General features: G+C 32.1%; 3 protein-coding genes across 3 annotated transcripts; all 3 read right to left on the minus strand.

Moving 5' to 3' along the window:
- Positions 1-339: 339 nt before the first annotated feature.
- On the minus strand, positions 340-949 carry LOC145003422 (histone H3.2). The gene has a single exon (XM_078962544.1). It carries the CDS (start codon positions 860-862, stop codon positions 452-454), a length of 411 nt encoding a protein of 136 aa, XP_078818670.1. The 5' UTR covers positions 863-949; the 3' UTR covers positions 340-451.
- A 1,853-nt stretch (positions 950-2,802) lies between these two features.
- On the minus strand, positions 2,803-3,406 carry LOC145003238 (histone H3.2). Its single transcript, XM_078962368.1, has one exon. The coding sequence runs from the start codon at positions 3,320-3,322 to the stop codon at positions 2,912-2,914; it is 411 nt and encodes a 136-aa protein (XP_078818494.1). The 5' UTR covers positions 3,323-3,406; the 3' UTR covers positions 2,803-2,911.
- An 8,022-nt stretch (positions 3,407-11,428) lies between these two features.
- LOC145003185 (histone H3.2) lies at positions 11,429-12,034 on the minus strand. Its single transcript, XM_078962315.1, has one exon. It carries the CDS (start codon positions 11,947-11,949, stop codon positions 11,539-11,541), a length of 411 nt encoding a protein of 136 aa, XP_078818441.1. The 5' UTR covers positions 11,950-12,034; the 3' UTR covers positions 11,429-11,538.
- Between the last annotated feature and the right edge of the window lie 2,042 nt (positions 12,035-14,076).

The raw sequence follows: 14,076 nt of genomic DNA on the forward strand, positions 1-14,076 counted from the left end.
AAATTGATGATATTCAAAAAGCGAATGAATCCGTCTTCTTTATGTACAAAACGGTTAGCGAGGACAAAAGTTTAAATATTACTGTACCAATCCAGCACATTTATTTTCATTAAAAAAGAGGGTTAATAATATATTTTTGCAAAAATTAAAATGTACCAATAAAAAATAAAATTTATGTTGGAAGAAATATTAAGCAGTTGTCAAATTATACTAAATGGATTATTCGCTTAAAAGTTTCATATAACTAACACGGTTGTTGAAATAAGCATCGATGATGGATTATTTGATTAGGGTTGATGTATATGTTTACGAATGACAATGAAATTAAATTAAGTCGTATTTAATCACGAAATTCGAGTGTTCATTCAATATATTTTAAGATTTTAACAAACTCACAGACATCAACATCAAACTAATCTAGATCATCATGCCAATACCAAGAATAAAAAATCTAAGCCCTCTCACCACGAATCCTACGAGCAAGCTGCATATCCTTCGGCATAATGGTGACCCTTTTAGCATGAATCGCACACAGATTTGTGTCTTCAAAGAGCCCAACAAGGTAAGCTTCAGAAGCTTCCTGGAGAGCAGCCACGGCGGAGCTCTGGAATCGCAGATCCGTCTTGAAATCTTGAGCGATCTCTCTCACAAGCCTCTGGAACGGAAGTTTCCTGATCAAAAGCTCGGTGCTCTTCTGGTACTTCCTGATCTCTCTCAATGCGACTGTTCCAGGCCTGAACCTGTGAGGCTTCTTCACTCCGCCGGTGGCCGGAGCCGACTTCCTTGCCGCCTTGGTGGCCAACTGCTTCCTTGGAGCCTTCCCTCCGGTGGATTTCCTTGCCGTCTGTTTGGTACGAGCCATTTGAATGAGATAAGAGAAGAATGAAGAATTAGCGATGTACTTGAAGAATTGTTGTTCGATTGATTGCGTTGTTGGGATGTAGAGTTTTGGGGTTTATATAATGCATAGATTTGGGGAAATTAGCGGGGGAAAGTTCATAACTGCGATTTGCGAAAGCGGTGTGAATTTGGACCGCTGATAAACTATACAAGCTGGCAATCCGTGTGACATGTCTAACAACCAATGAGATCTCCGGAATTGGGATGTCAAATTATTGAAATATTTCCCAAAATGTCGGTAAAAATAACAAATAAGACTCGATGATTAATTATGGAGAAATTTACAAAAATAGTTATTTACAGTAATGACATTGCAAAAATAGCCAAAAAAAATCGAAATTACAAAAATGGCCACCCGTTTCGTAGATGAGAAGGTCCCATCTGCGAAATGTAGTGTTGTAAAACTCACCGAGTTTGCCGATTACTCGCCCGAGTACTCGCTACTCGGCCCCTTACCGAGTCGAGTTACAAAATCCGAGTACTCCTCGATCGACCGCTTATTCAAGCGAGCAATGTTGTAAAACTCGTCCAACTCGGTGATTAATATGTGTAATATACTTAATGATTTGTTATTTAACACACACACACTTGTGACTATTACTACATATATATCTAAAATTTTCAGTAATTATTCATGAAGTAAGACCATTTTGTGTTTCTCAGTTTTTGTGAACTCACATGTATCTAATTTTGTTGTATATTTCAATAAAATATTGTTTTTAACTTATAATTTTGACATATATAATTTCCTTAAAAATATTACATGAATTACCGAATCCGAGTACTCCCCGAGTACTCGCGAGTACTCCCGAGTACTCGCTACTCGGTAGTCGGCCGAACATGTGCCGAGTAGCGAGTTCTACAACCATGGCGAAATGGGCTTCTCATCTGCGAAAGTACAAGTGCCTAAATCACAACTGTGCTTTAGGTGCTTATACTTTCACAGGTGGGGTTTTTTTTTTAATTTTTTGCTGTATATATAGGGGTAATTTCGCAGATGGAATAGGTCCATCTGCGAAATCCTCTGACTGTATCTGCGTAATCGTTGTTATTTTTGTATTTTTTTTTTGGTTGACTATGAAATGGTTTGTTTTGACTACGAAATCAGGTTGCTATATAAATAGTTTTGTAGAAAAAATATCATTTTGGTTGTTATTTGTTTAGGAACTCTCTCTACAATTTGCTCAAAACATGATTGAATATATGGTTTGTCTTGTAACCAGTGGGAGATGGCAAGTTAATGGAACTAATATGGAATACATATGTCCACAGGGAGGTATTTCTGAACTTGCTTTGATATTTTCTGAGTATATTAGTTATAGTGATTTTGTATCTTTGGTAAGAAGCAAAATTGGTTTGTTAGACAAATATAGAATTAGTCTTCGTTTCCACCATCCTGAATTAAATTATTATATAGCTATAGTTGAAGACATGGATGTTAGAATGTTGATAAACGTAATCAAATGTAGTGGAGGAAGGGTTGTGAAAGTGTTTGTGGTGGTTGATGAAGTTGAGGAGGTTAATGCGGGTGGTGAAATTGGAAACCAGGTTGTTGGTAATTTATGCAGTTATAAAGGGAGCAACGATCCGACAGGTACTTACAATACTCCTAATGTACCTCAGTTTCACAGTGTTGCTGAAAATGTTAATGTTAGTTATTCACCTATTCACTATGTGGAACCTGAGAATTACAAGTCTGTTGGTGCATATCTTAATCATGTGGGTGGTCGTTGTGATGATGTTACCGAACAAGAAGTTAAACTTATGAATAGGCGTGTGGCAGATAAAACAAAAAAGAAAAAAAATTCAAGTCAAAAAAATGAAAAAAATCATGTTTACGATTAACCAAAAAAAAAAAAAAAAAACAAATTGGCAACACGACAACGCAAATTAAGTAGGTAATTTATCAAAACCAGGTTCGATTTTCATTGGGTATAACCATATTGAAACAAAACACAAACATCAACAGCAAACTAGTCGGGATCTACATTCTAACATTAGAAATAAAAGTCTAAGCCCTTTCACCTCGAATCCTACGAGCGAGCTGCATATCCTTTGGCATGATGGTGACTCTTTTAGCATGAATAGCACAAAGATTTGTGTCTTCGAAGAGCCCAACAAGGTAAGCTTCGGAAGCCTCCTGGAGAGCAGCCACGGCGGAGCTCTGGAATCGCAGATCGGTCTTGAAATCTTGGGCGATCTCCCTGACGAGCCTCTGGAACGGAAGTTTCCTGATCAAAAGCTCAGTGCTCTTCTGGTACTTTCTGATCTCTCTCAACGCGACTGTTCCAGGCCTGAATCTGTGTGGTTTCTTCACTCCGCCGGTGGCCGGTGCCGACTTCCTTGCTGCTTTGGTTGCCAACTGCTTCCTTGGAGCCTTTCCTCCGGTGGATTTCCTTGCCGTCTGCTTGGTACGAGCCATTTAAATTTGATAAGAGAAGAGTGAAGAATTGACGATGTCTTGAAGAATTATTGCTCGATTGATTGCGTGTTTGGGATCCAGAGTTTTTGGGGTTTATATAACGCATAGATTTGGGGAAATTAGCGGGGGAAAGTTCATAATTTGCGAAAGCAGTGTGAATTTGGACCGCTGATAAACTATACAAGATGGCAATCCGTGTGATATGTCTAACAACCAATGAGATCTCCGGAATAGGATGTCAAATTATTAAAATATTCCCAAAATGTCGGTAAAAAACTAAAAATATCAAATAGGACTCGATCCTTAATTATGTAATTATATATATTTTTTACGTAAACCATGTTTTTTTTTTCTAAAATAAAAAAGATACTAATTAATAATGGGCTATTGATTAAAGAAAAGACTACAAAACAAAAATAGATGGAGGCTTTTAACAATTTTTTTTATTTTAGATAATAATTTTTTTCGTAATTAAATAATCATAAAATTATAGCTCAAAACATATCGATTGAAGGCAAACGGGCAACAAGTTGCACCGCTAGCCCTTTCTGGATGTTAAAAAATCAATTCTTTTGAAAACAACATTTATGGATTTAGATTATATTTCATTGGAATACGTGACTCGTTGGACTTATTGTATTTACATAAAATAATCAACTTGTTCGCACTTAGTTATGGAATCACTTTATGTTGCAGAATGATTTATTGAATATATATATATATATATATATATATATATATATATATATATATATATATATATATATTCTTGAACCGATAAAGGCCGCTCTAGCGCATCCGTCAAAACGACTCAAGCTGTTGATCATTCAAGCAGAGTTATCCCAACCAATCACATTGCATGCGGCATCACTAAGTTCGTCTCGCTCTAAACGGATACTACAAGCCGATCTGAAGTCACTCGCCACCTTCGGCTCATGATCTATCAAATAATGAAAATCGTGGTGGCTCTTTCACAACTCAACACCCATTTCTACGATGGTCCAAACCATCCTAACCATGCAGTCTTACAGTACTTTTACACTGGCTGGTGAATGTTACGGCACCCCGCAAATTTATGACACTCTCACACTGACTAGTGAATGCTACGATACCCCCACAGTCTTACAATACTCCCTCACTTGCCATGGGATCATCACACGGTCTTTCCACGACAGCCACGATGTTGCATGTAGCCGGGGGTCAGATAGACGGTCGAACAGATGATTCACTCGAGAGCGAAAAATCATACAAGAACATCACAAACATGCATTAGACCAAGAGTTCTCAGGCTTTCCAACTTAGACTACGAAAGATCCTGATTCGTAATCCCCATGGACCTGGTCAATTGGAAAAGGCACCGCTGGCCTAACTGAAACTTGCTCCACACTCACAATCACACTTATCTTGGATTCTTTCAGACCGCAAGGAACTTAGGCATTCCCTCCAAACATATTGATTCAAATTCCGACATGGGTACGAACCATAAAATGGCTCACACTTGGAGCTATACCCCGACGGTCCCAAGTGATTACCCTCACTTAAATGACTCATTCTCTTACAACCTCGGTTGACGACAAAGAACTCGACTCATTTTTGCTAACGATGTATTAGTACTCGGACTCTGAGTCTTACTCATTTTGGTATTGCTCTAGATGAGTAACTCCCATTTATTGGAATTCTCCATGCTAAAATGTTTTAGTACCTTGTCCAAGTAAGTACTTTGACTAAGTCCAATTCGTCTCTTACTCCTATTTCTCAAGATCCTTATTTCTATAATATAGGCAACCTCTCCTAGATCCTTCATAGCGAAACACTTCCTAAGCAAGGACTTAACCTCCTGCAAGGTTGAAACGTCGTTTCCTATGAGTAGTATGTTATCAACATATAAAAATAGAAAGATAACTATATTCCCACTAGTTTTGACATATACACATGAATCATCCTCACTCCTATAGAAACCAAACTCTTTGACTTTATCATCGAAGAAAAGATTTCATCTACAAGACGCTTGCTTCAACCCATAAATGAATTTCTCAAGCTTGCACACTCTACTAGGGCATTCAGAATCCACAAACCGTCTGGATGACACATGGAAACATGTTTAGAGGTCATAACCATCATTGCCCCTTCCAAAAGGTCTAAACATTACCTCCTTAAGACCCAAAACTTTTACATAATCGACTTCCGGCGTACGGTCCGGAAATAAGCAATGACGAGAAACAGGAAGTTAAACTTTAGTTTTAGATGATCACAATGGAATTTTTTGAGTAAATTACACGAATCGTCCCTAATGCAGGTGTCACAATGGAATTTTTTTGAGTAAATTACACGTTTCGTCCCTAAAATTGTTTATGGTACTTAAAAGTCGGTTTTACCCTTATCCATTTATTTTTGAATTGTTTAGTTATTAATCACACTTAAAAAACGAAAAAATAACCCTATCTTTTACCATCTACAGTCCCATTCCCAACCCATTTTACCCCTCTTTTTTCATCTGTATTTTGAACCAGATCTCTAACAATCAATACCATAACCACCATAATATTCCTCATCAGTTCATCTTCAAGATAGGTTACCGGAGCCACCACCAGTGTCATTAGAACTATCGAGAGAGAATATTGTCGTTTCTCTCTATCTGTCCACCACCACAATCATCAGACATATATATATATATATATATATATATATATATATATATATATATATATATATATATATATATATATATATATATATATATATGGGAAAAGTGAATATACCCTTAAGGGTATATAAACTTAGGTAGTCAAACTCACTATAATTAGTTGTTTTATTTGATATATTCATTATAATGTTATTAAACTTCAACCTTAACTTGATTTACTTTAAAGATTTTCGAAATTTCACTATTGTTTCCTCTTATATCACTTCTTTTTGCCGAACACCTATTAGGTTATATATATTAGAATTGAAAATGAAAATTATATAAGAGGAGAATAAATGTGAAATTTATAAAAATTTTAGAAGTAAATAAAGTTAGAAGTTGAATTATAAGAACATTTGATAATTACAATGTATACATATGATACAAACAAATAGTATGATTACTTTGGGTACCTAAGCTTATATACCCTTAGGGTATATTCACTTTTATATATATATATATATATATATATATATATATATATATATATATATATATATATATATATATATATAGAGAGAGAGAGAGAGAGAGAGAGACTGTGCCGGTTGTGAACGAAATAGATGTAGATTTGATAAATCATCAAATCCGGTGGAGCTGCTTGTGTTTTGGGTGGCTTCCGACAACCCAATGAACATAGTTATTGTAGCAAAAATTGAACTTAAAACACAACAAATAATTTGTTGTCAATGTAGTGGTGGGTTGATTTTCTGAATAAAATTTTGCTTCTATAATGATCGATATTTGCAGCCTTAAAATCAATTTTTTTAATCATTTCTCATTCTATCTTTCTGCAAATCAAGTTTTAGATTAAGGGTATTACCCATTTATTTATTTTTTGTTAAAGTTGATTTTAGGACTCCAAATGAATGGATGTTGTAAATGGAAATCATTAATAAAAATGAATTTGGGCCATTGGGTATCAACCATATCATGTTCACAATCAAAGACGGGAAGAAACTAGATTTCATTAATGACACTAATCAAGCTTCGATTTTCAAATGAAATGCAATTTTTGGTTTTTATTGGATAATATATTTGGGGTAATGTATATTTATGACTGTATGACGACTTCCAAAAGGGGGTGGGAGTAATCCGCTGAGATTTAACCGTTAGAGGTGACAGTTTTATCGGAAAAGATGAGTGATGGTGGCGGAAAAAATATATGGTGAAGAAGGGGGTGGAGGGGAAGGGATAAGTGTGTGAGAGGTGGTGGGTCATTGGTCCCACTAAACTATAAATCATAATATTTCATTTTTTTAATTTATAAATAGTAAAAAGAAATATAAAATGTCAATATAGTAATTTTATGCCTACTTTTAACGAAACAGAAGATTCGAATTAATTTTTGAAAATAAAAACTGAACGTGCATTTTGACACAAGATAATTCATGTAATTTACTTTATTTTTTTTTATCAAATTAAAGCGTTTTTTTCTTAATATTAATGGTCTATAGCACTGTTACCGCCAGTTGAATCGGTTCAATTAGGAACAGTTAAGTTATTAGTTTTAAGAAGCCCACAGACAAACTATTATTGAACAGGTAATAACCTTATGGTTCACAAAAAATCAGTTTAAATTTGGCTGGTTCGCACAAAAAAAACCATCCTAAATAATTATTACCTAAATCTTAAATATTACTAAAAAAGAAACTTTATGACATCATCTTAAATAATCTGGACCATTGATTGTATTTCAATCTTATTTTTTCCACCCTTAGATCAAATTGCTGACATCATCTTCCCCATATGGAATGTATTTAATTCCAATAAATGTTTTCCAATCATCAATCAATAACTTACATTCATTGAAATGAAATGTATTTAATTCCAATAAAAGCTTTCCATATTTTACATCTTGAATTTTCAGTTATGAAGATTTTAATATGATCAATTTTAAAAATATATTACTAACAAATCATTTCAATCAAGGCCTTAATATTAACCATTAATATAAATCCGTTTATATTAGTAAACCAGTAATATAAAATCTTTTTTTATTAGGAAATCATTAATACCGAAAAATCATATTCAAATTATCACATACATATACGATTCATCATTGAATCCACGACTCACATTTATTTTCAATCGATTCTTTTCTTCAAACCTTCTCATACAACACCGTTAATATTGCTTATAACTTCCATCATCATTCTCTGCTATCAACATTCGCTCTTGTGCGCTAGAAGGTCAGTACCTTTTTTCGCTTTTTATATTTTTTTCGATCATTTTTTGTTCCTATATCAAATGTATGTATTCATATATTTCGATTTTGTTTGTCACAAATTACATGAAATCAGTTAACTACTTTTCTGAAACTTTTCAAATAAACATGAAAAGGTATTAGGTACCTTTAACAAAACAAAAATTAACTATCCTAGGAACTCACATTAATTACGAAAATGTTACTTTTATATATTAGAGATGATTATGATTTTTTTTTTAATTTTTATGTCATAAGAGTCCGGCTAATTTTGGTATCATTTTAAAATATCATTGAAATTATTATGTTTTTATATATTATATCAACCTACTTTTTTATTTTCGTATAGTAACAATAAAATTTATTGATTTACACAACAAATATAGATATTTAAAATTTTGTAATATTATTATACCTTACAAAATACAACTCCTTCCAAAATAAATTTTCATCAGTAATTTCATCCATAATTTCAACAAATTTAAATTTGTATTTTATTTATATAATTTTTTTTAATGATCCCTGATTTTTTTCTCCAAAAGTATATCAAACATTTACGTTTTAGATAATGCTGCCCTATTATAATTATTATTTTCCAAAAGTATATCCGTTTAATGAGAAATTTGATATAATAAAGGAAGTGAATGTTAATTAAATGAGATATATATTCCATAATTATTACATGAGTTTATTAAAAAAATTATATCAAGGTGTAAACATTAAACATTTTTAAAGTGAAATTTCAGAATACATACAAACGATAATGTTGTACAATGAAATATAAAATTGAATACACTCAAAAAAAAAAAAAAAAAAAAAAACACTATTAAAGCAGTCAATCTTGAAAATAACATAGTTATAAAAAATTATAAAGTAAGATTAAAATTATAAGATATTAGGAGATTTGTAAAAAGTACATTTAATAAAACCGTTACGGTTATTACAAAAAATAAGACCGTTAAGATTAGTGAAAATACAATATATAAACTAAATTATCACAATAGTAATGGAATGTCATTATTTGATATTTCATATAATTGACAGATATATCAAATTAAATTGATGATATAGTAAAATTATTTAAAGTTGCGCCAAAACTAATGCAAAATTTTTGCGAACACTAAATAAATAAGAACAAACATAAAAGCTAGCAATTTATATTTATAATCAATTTAAAATAAACCAATCATGATTTAGAAAAGAATCTTCATTGATGATATACTAAAATTAAATCTATATAACATTTAACATTTTATAAATTATATTACATAACTTTATTTGAATAAATAAAATAGTTGTTAATATTTAATACAATAGAAAAAACGGTATATTAATTGTCAATATATGTTTAAATTAGGTAACATTAGTATGCAATGAACGTCTAATTAAAATGCTTATATATATATATATATATATATATATATATATATATATATATATATATATATATATATATATATATATATATATATATATATATCATAACTATATAACACGAGGAAAATCGTTCAACTAATAAAACAAAAAATGATATCTACAAAAAGATCTTTCAATGATTATATATATATATATATATATATATATATATATATATATATATATATATATATATATATATATATATCGTTTTCAATGTATTTTCTACATATTTCAATAATAGCAATAGTCATATATTTTTTTTTATAATCATTATACAATATCTATAAACGATTATATGTTTTTTTATGCGTTTCCCGCTTTTAACGCGGGCTATAATCTAGTTATTATTATACAGAGGCTTTTAAAAAACAAAAGTCGGCCTAGAAAACCCAATTTGCGTTTTCTTTTGTTTATGTTGAATCAATTTGAGTTTGTTATTCATAATTCATGTAATTTACTTTATTTTTTTTTTATCAAATTAAAGCGTTTTTTTCTTAATATTAATGGTTTATAGCACTGTTACCGCCAGTTGAATCGGTTCAATTGAGAACACTCAAGTTATCGGTTTAAAGAAGCCCACAACCAGGCTGTTATTGAACCGGTTATTACCGTATGGTTCACAAAAAACCAGTTTAAACCTGGCTGGTTCGCCCAAAAAAAACAAGCCTAAATAATTATTATTTAAAAGAAGGTTTTAAAAAACAAAATCCGGTTTGGAAAACCTAATTTGAGTTTTCTTTGGTTTATGTTGAATCAATTTGAGTTTACTATAGATAAAGAAATATAGGCCTATTTTTCATTACACCCAACGATGTGGGATAGAACACAACGCAAACTAAACTTGGATATCTTCTTTAGTTTTTCTACTTTTCTTCTTGGCTCCTAAAACAAACATATATCCTTGCTTCTAGTTCAATAATCAATACTTTCAATCCATTGTTAATTTTCAAAGAAATTAATTAAATAACTTTGATGCTTTTATACATGTATATAGTTATAATACTGTTCATTGTTAAATAAAATCATATTTATTAATAATTTATTTTGCAATATACTCTTCTTGTTCCATATATATAGTCTGGTTTTTATGATTTTCAAAACCGGTCCAACCAATTGAATCATCGAACCACTAAGACGTCCGATTCGATGTCCTGTCCGATTCAAAACCTTGGTTTATAGCAATGAAAATTATGATTCGTTGTTAGGAAACGAATCATAATTCAACTAACTATCAATATCAAGTTATAACATATATATTATATCCAAAACGTTGCGAACAAATGTCATTATAAGTATATTTTTATAGGATCATCCAATTCAACCCAAACTCACAATCACGATTTTGCAAAACTTCAAACAATTTTAAATAAGATCTCAAAATCTACCAATGTGGCCTAAAATTAGTTGACAATAGGGAAATGAATGTATTACTAACGTTTCCAGTAGTTCAAAAACCATTGTTTTTGCTACATTTTTGTTAATATGTTTCCGATGTTAGAAGAATTATGTTGAAAGACGTATTGTTTGAGTTTTGGTACACTCAAAAGATAATGTGTTTTGCTTTATTTGGACATAAGGTTCTACAACGAGACATAATGACAAGGCAAAGCTACAAAATCATCATTGCAAAGCTACCATCGCAACAATGAACCATGTTCGCAGTCGCAAACAGTATATAAATTCTTAATAACAGTAATTTATTGTTATGAATTTTTTTCCTGAGGCAATGTTTTCGATTAAAAACTAAAATGAAGAATTTATCAAACTGGCAACACGACAAAGCAAATTAAGTAGATAATTTATCGTAACCAAGTTCGATTTTTCATTGGTAATAACCAGATAGAAACAAAACACATACATCAACAGCAAACTAGTCGGGATCTACATTCTACCATTAGAAATCAAAATCTAAGCCCTCTCACCACGAATCCTACGAGCGAGCTGCATATCCTTAGGCATGATGGTGACTCTTTTAGCATGAATCGCACAAAGATTTGTGTCTTCAAAGAGACCAACAAGGTAAGCTTCGGAAGCCTCCTGGAGAGCAGCCACGGCGGAGCTTTGGAATCGAAGATCTGTCTTGAAATCTTGAGCGATTTCCCTCACAAGCCTCTGGAACGGAAGCTTCCTGATCAAAAGCTCAGTGCTCTTTTGGTACTTCCTGATTTCTCTCAATGCGACTGTTCCAGGCCTGAATCTGTGTGGCTTCTTCACTCCGCCGGTGGCCGGAGCTGACTTTCTTGCCGCCTTGGTGGCCAACTGCTTCCTTGGAGCCTTTCCTCCGGTGGATTTCCTTGCAGTCTGCTTGGTACGAGCCATTGGAAGGTAAAAAAGAGCTTCGAGAGGAAAAAGAAAAGGATTTTTAAGGATTGTTGTTGAATAAACTGGCGATTTTGGATTAAGGGTATGTGAAGGTTTATATAATGCACATATCTGGGAGAGAAATAGCGGCAAATTTTCAAAAGTGTGAACGAAATTTTGGTTTCAATTTGACTGCGGAAAAATAATACAGGTTGGCAATCCGTGTGAGTTCCTTAGGGACCAATGACATCTAGGCCGTCGGATTATGCGGATGTGCTGACATTTGATTTTAGGTATTTTGTCACACTAATTTCCACTTTAAAAAATCCTACCATCGTCTATTTTTTTTTATGCAATGGTATAACTTATTTGTTTATTAAAATATTTGTTTATAATTTTTGGACAAATATATAGTTATAATGTTGGAATTTTCATAAAATTTAATTTTATGTGTTATTTTTTAAGAAAATTAGCAATGTAGTTCACTACATACACAGTATAATATTTGGTTGTAATCTTGAAGTAATTTTAAATATGAAAAAAATCAAATAATTTGTGAGATGAAGTGCCCAACAACTTCAACATTAAATATTTAATGGAGAATATATGAGAACATTTCTATGGGACATCAATCAAAATTAATATGTGATTTCATCAAGTGTAAATCTTGTAGTATGTTAAATGTTACGGTCCTTGTTGTCGAAGCTTACTACTGGATAGCAATTTCATCGTTATAACATTAGAACTACTAGATTTTAATCATTTTATAATGTATCTACAACCAAATATAAATTATGTAATGTAATAGATTAATGATTACTTTCTTCACCATACCATGTGATTCTAATTTCTTTTAAACTTTATAAATAACTTTATATAACGTTAAGCTAAAACGTTAAATTATTTATATTGATTTAAAATGTGTAAAAAATAAGATAAGCCTGTAAAAATGATCATCTGATATGTAATTTTTATGGTTTTTGGTCTAAACCATATTTTTTTTGTATTGATGGTCTTTGTAAACTAATTTCGTTTGTGTTTTGATCCCTCAAAAAACAAAAAGAGTAAATTGCCATACACATGATTTTTTTCTATTTGTTTAAAGTTTTATTAAAAATAATTATGGGGCCAACGCCTCTCTCTCTCTCTCTCTATCTCTCTCTCTCTCTATCATGGAAGTCTCACGCTAACAGATCGATTTGAGTTTTTTTCTTTAAACACATCAACGCACACACGCACACACATGTTTACAAATTCACGTCGTTTTTGGTTCCTTTCCACAAGCCAGAAGAACACATACCCTTCTTCCCTTTGTTTACAAACCAAAAGTAGGTTACATAATTGGTTTACATTGAAAGCCCTTGATCCTTTGCTATGATCTCCGACACAAAACCTTCGGAGGTGATAATGTTCACATGTATTGTTAGTTTTTATTAATTGAAAAGATGAGTTACAAATCAAATGATCAATATACAAGTACATTAGTTGTAGTTACTCTAGGTGTCTGTTGTGTGCAAAATACATGTGTATTTATAGTATAGTCCAAGCAACAATAAGTCCAATATAGTCAGGATCCTCTTGAATAAAATGAACACGTTGTTTTACATGGTATTCCTGGGTCTTTTGCATGATCGAAGTATTTATTCGGTGATAATGAGTCTTATGTTGACTAATTTTGTACATGTGAGAAAAAAACTATAAATAAATTTGTTACAAATGTTAGGAAATAATACTAACAATGGTCATGATCCTGAGAATTGTTCGTGATCCAAAAAGATCTTGAAGATTCAGTATACTGAAACATCTTGAATATCTGGGATCCTGAATAGGGTTGAGGATCATGGGCTTAACAATAGTTGTATCTGAAATGATTGAGGTGGCTGTTTTAAATTTTGTCTTGGGAAGGAGCAAACAAGTACTATCGATGATTGAACCATCAAAGAGGTTGACCTATTGTAAAACGACCAAACCATTATAAAATGACCAAATCATCACAAAAAGATCGAACCATAGGAAAAATGTCTAACCTTCATGGAATGGTCGAACCGTCGCTAAAGGGCGATCAATAAGATGTATATCAATAGTAGACTTCTTGGGATTGACTCAAACGAAGTAGGCATGACAAGTGTGCAACCAAGAGGCTGA

Source organism: Lactuca saligna, chromosome 6, assembly GCF_052625555.1.
Source record: "Lactuca saligna cultivar CGN05327 chromosome 6, ASM5262555v1, whole genome shotgun sequence".
Lineage (NCBI taxonomy): Eukaryota > Viridiplantae > Streptophyta > Magnoliopsida > Asterales > Asteraceae > Lactuca > Lactuca saligna.

What these genes read in the sequence shown, in the direction of transcription:
- LOC145003238 (XM_078962368.1), bottom strand. Translation starts at nt 3,322, where the DNA reads ATGGCTCGTACCAAGCAGACGGCAAGGAAATCCACCGGAGGAAAGGCT.
- LOC145003185 (XM_078962315.1), bottom strand. Translation starts at nt 11,949, where the DNA reads ATGGCTCGTACCAAGCAGACTGCAAGGAAATCCACCGGAGGAAAGGCT.
- LOC145003422 (XM_078962544.1), bottom strand. Translation starts at nt 862, where the DNA reads ATGGCTCGTACCAAACAGACGGCAAGGAAATCCACCGGAGGGAAGGCT.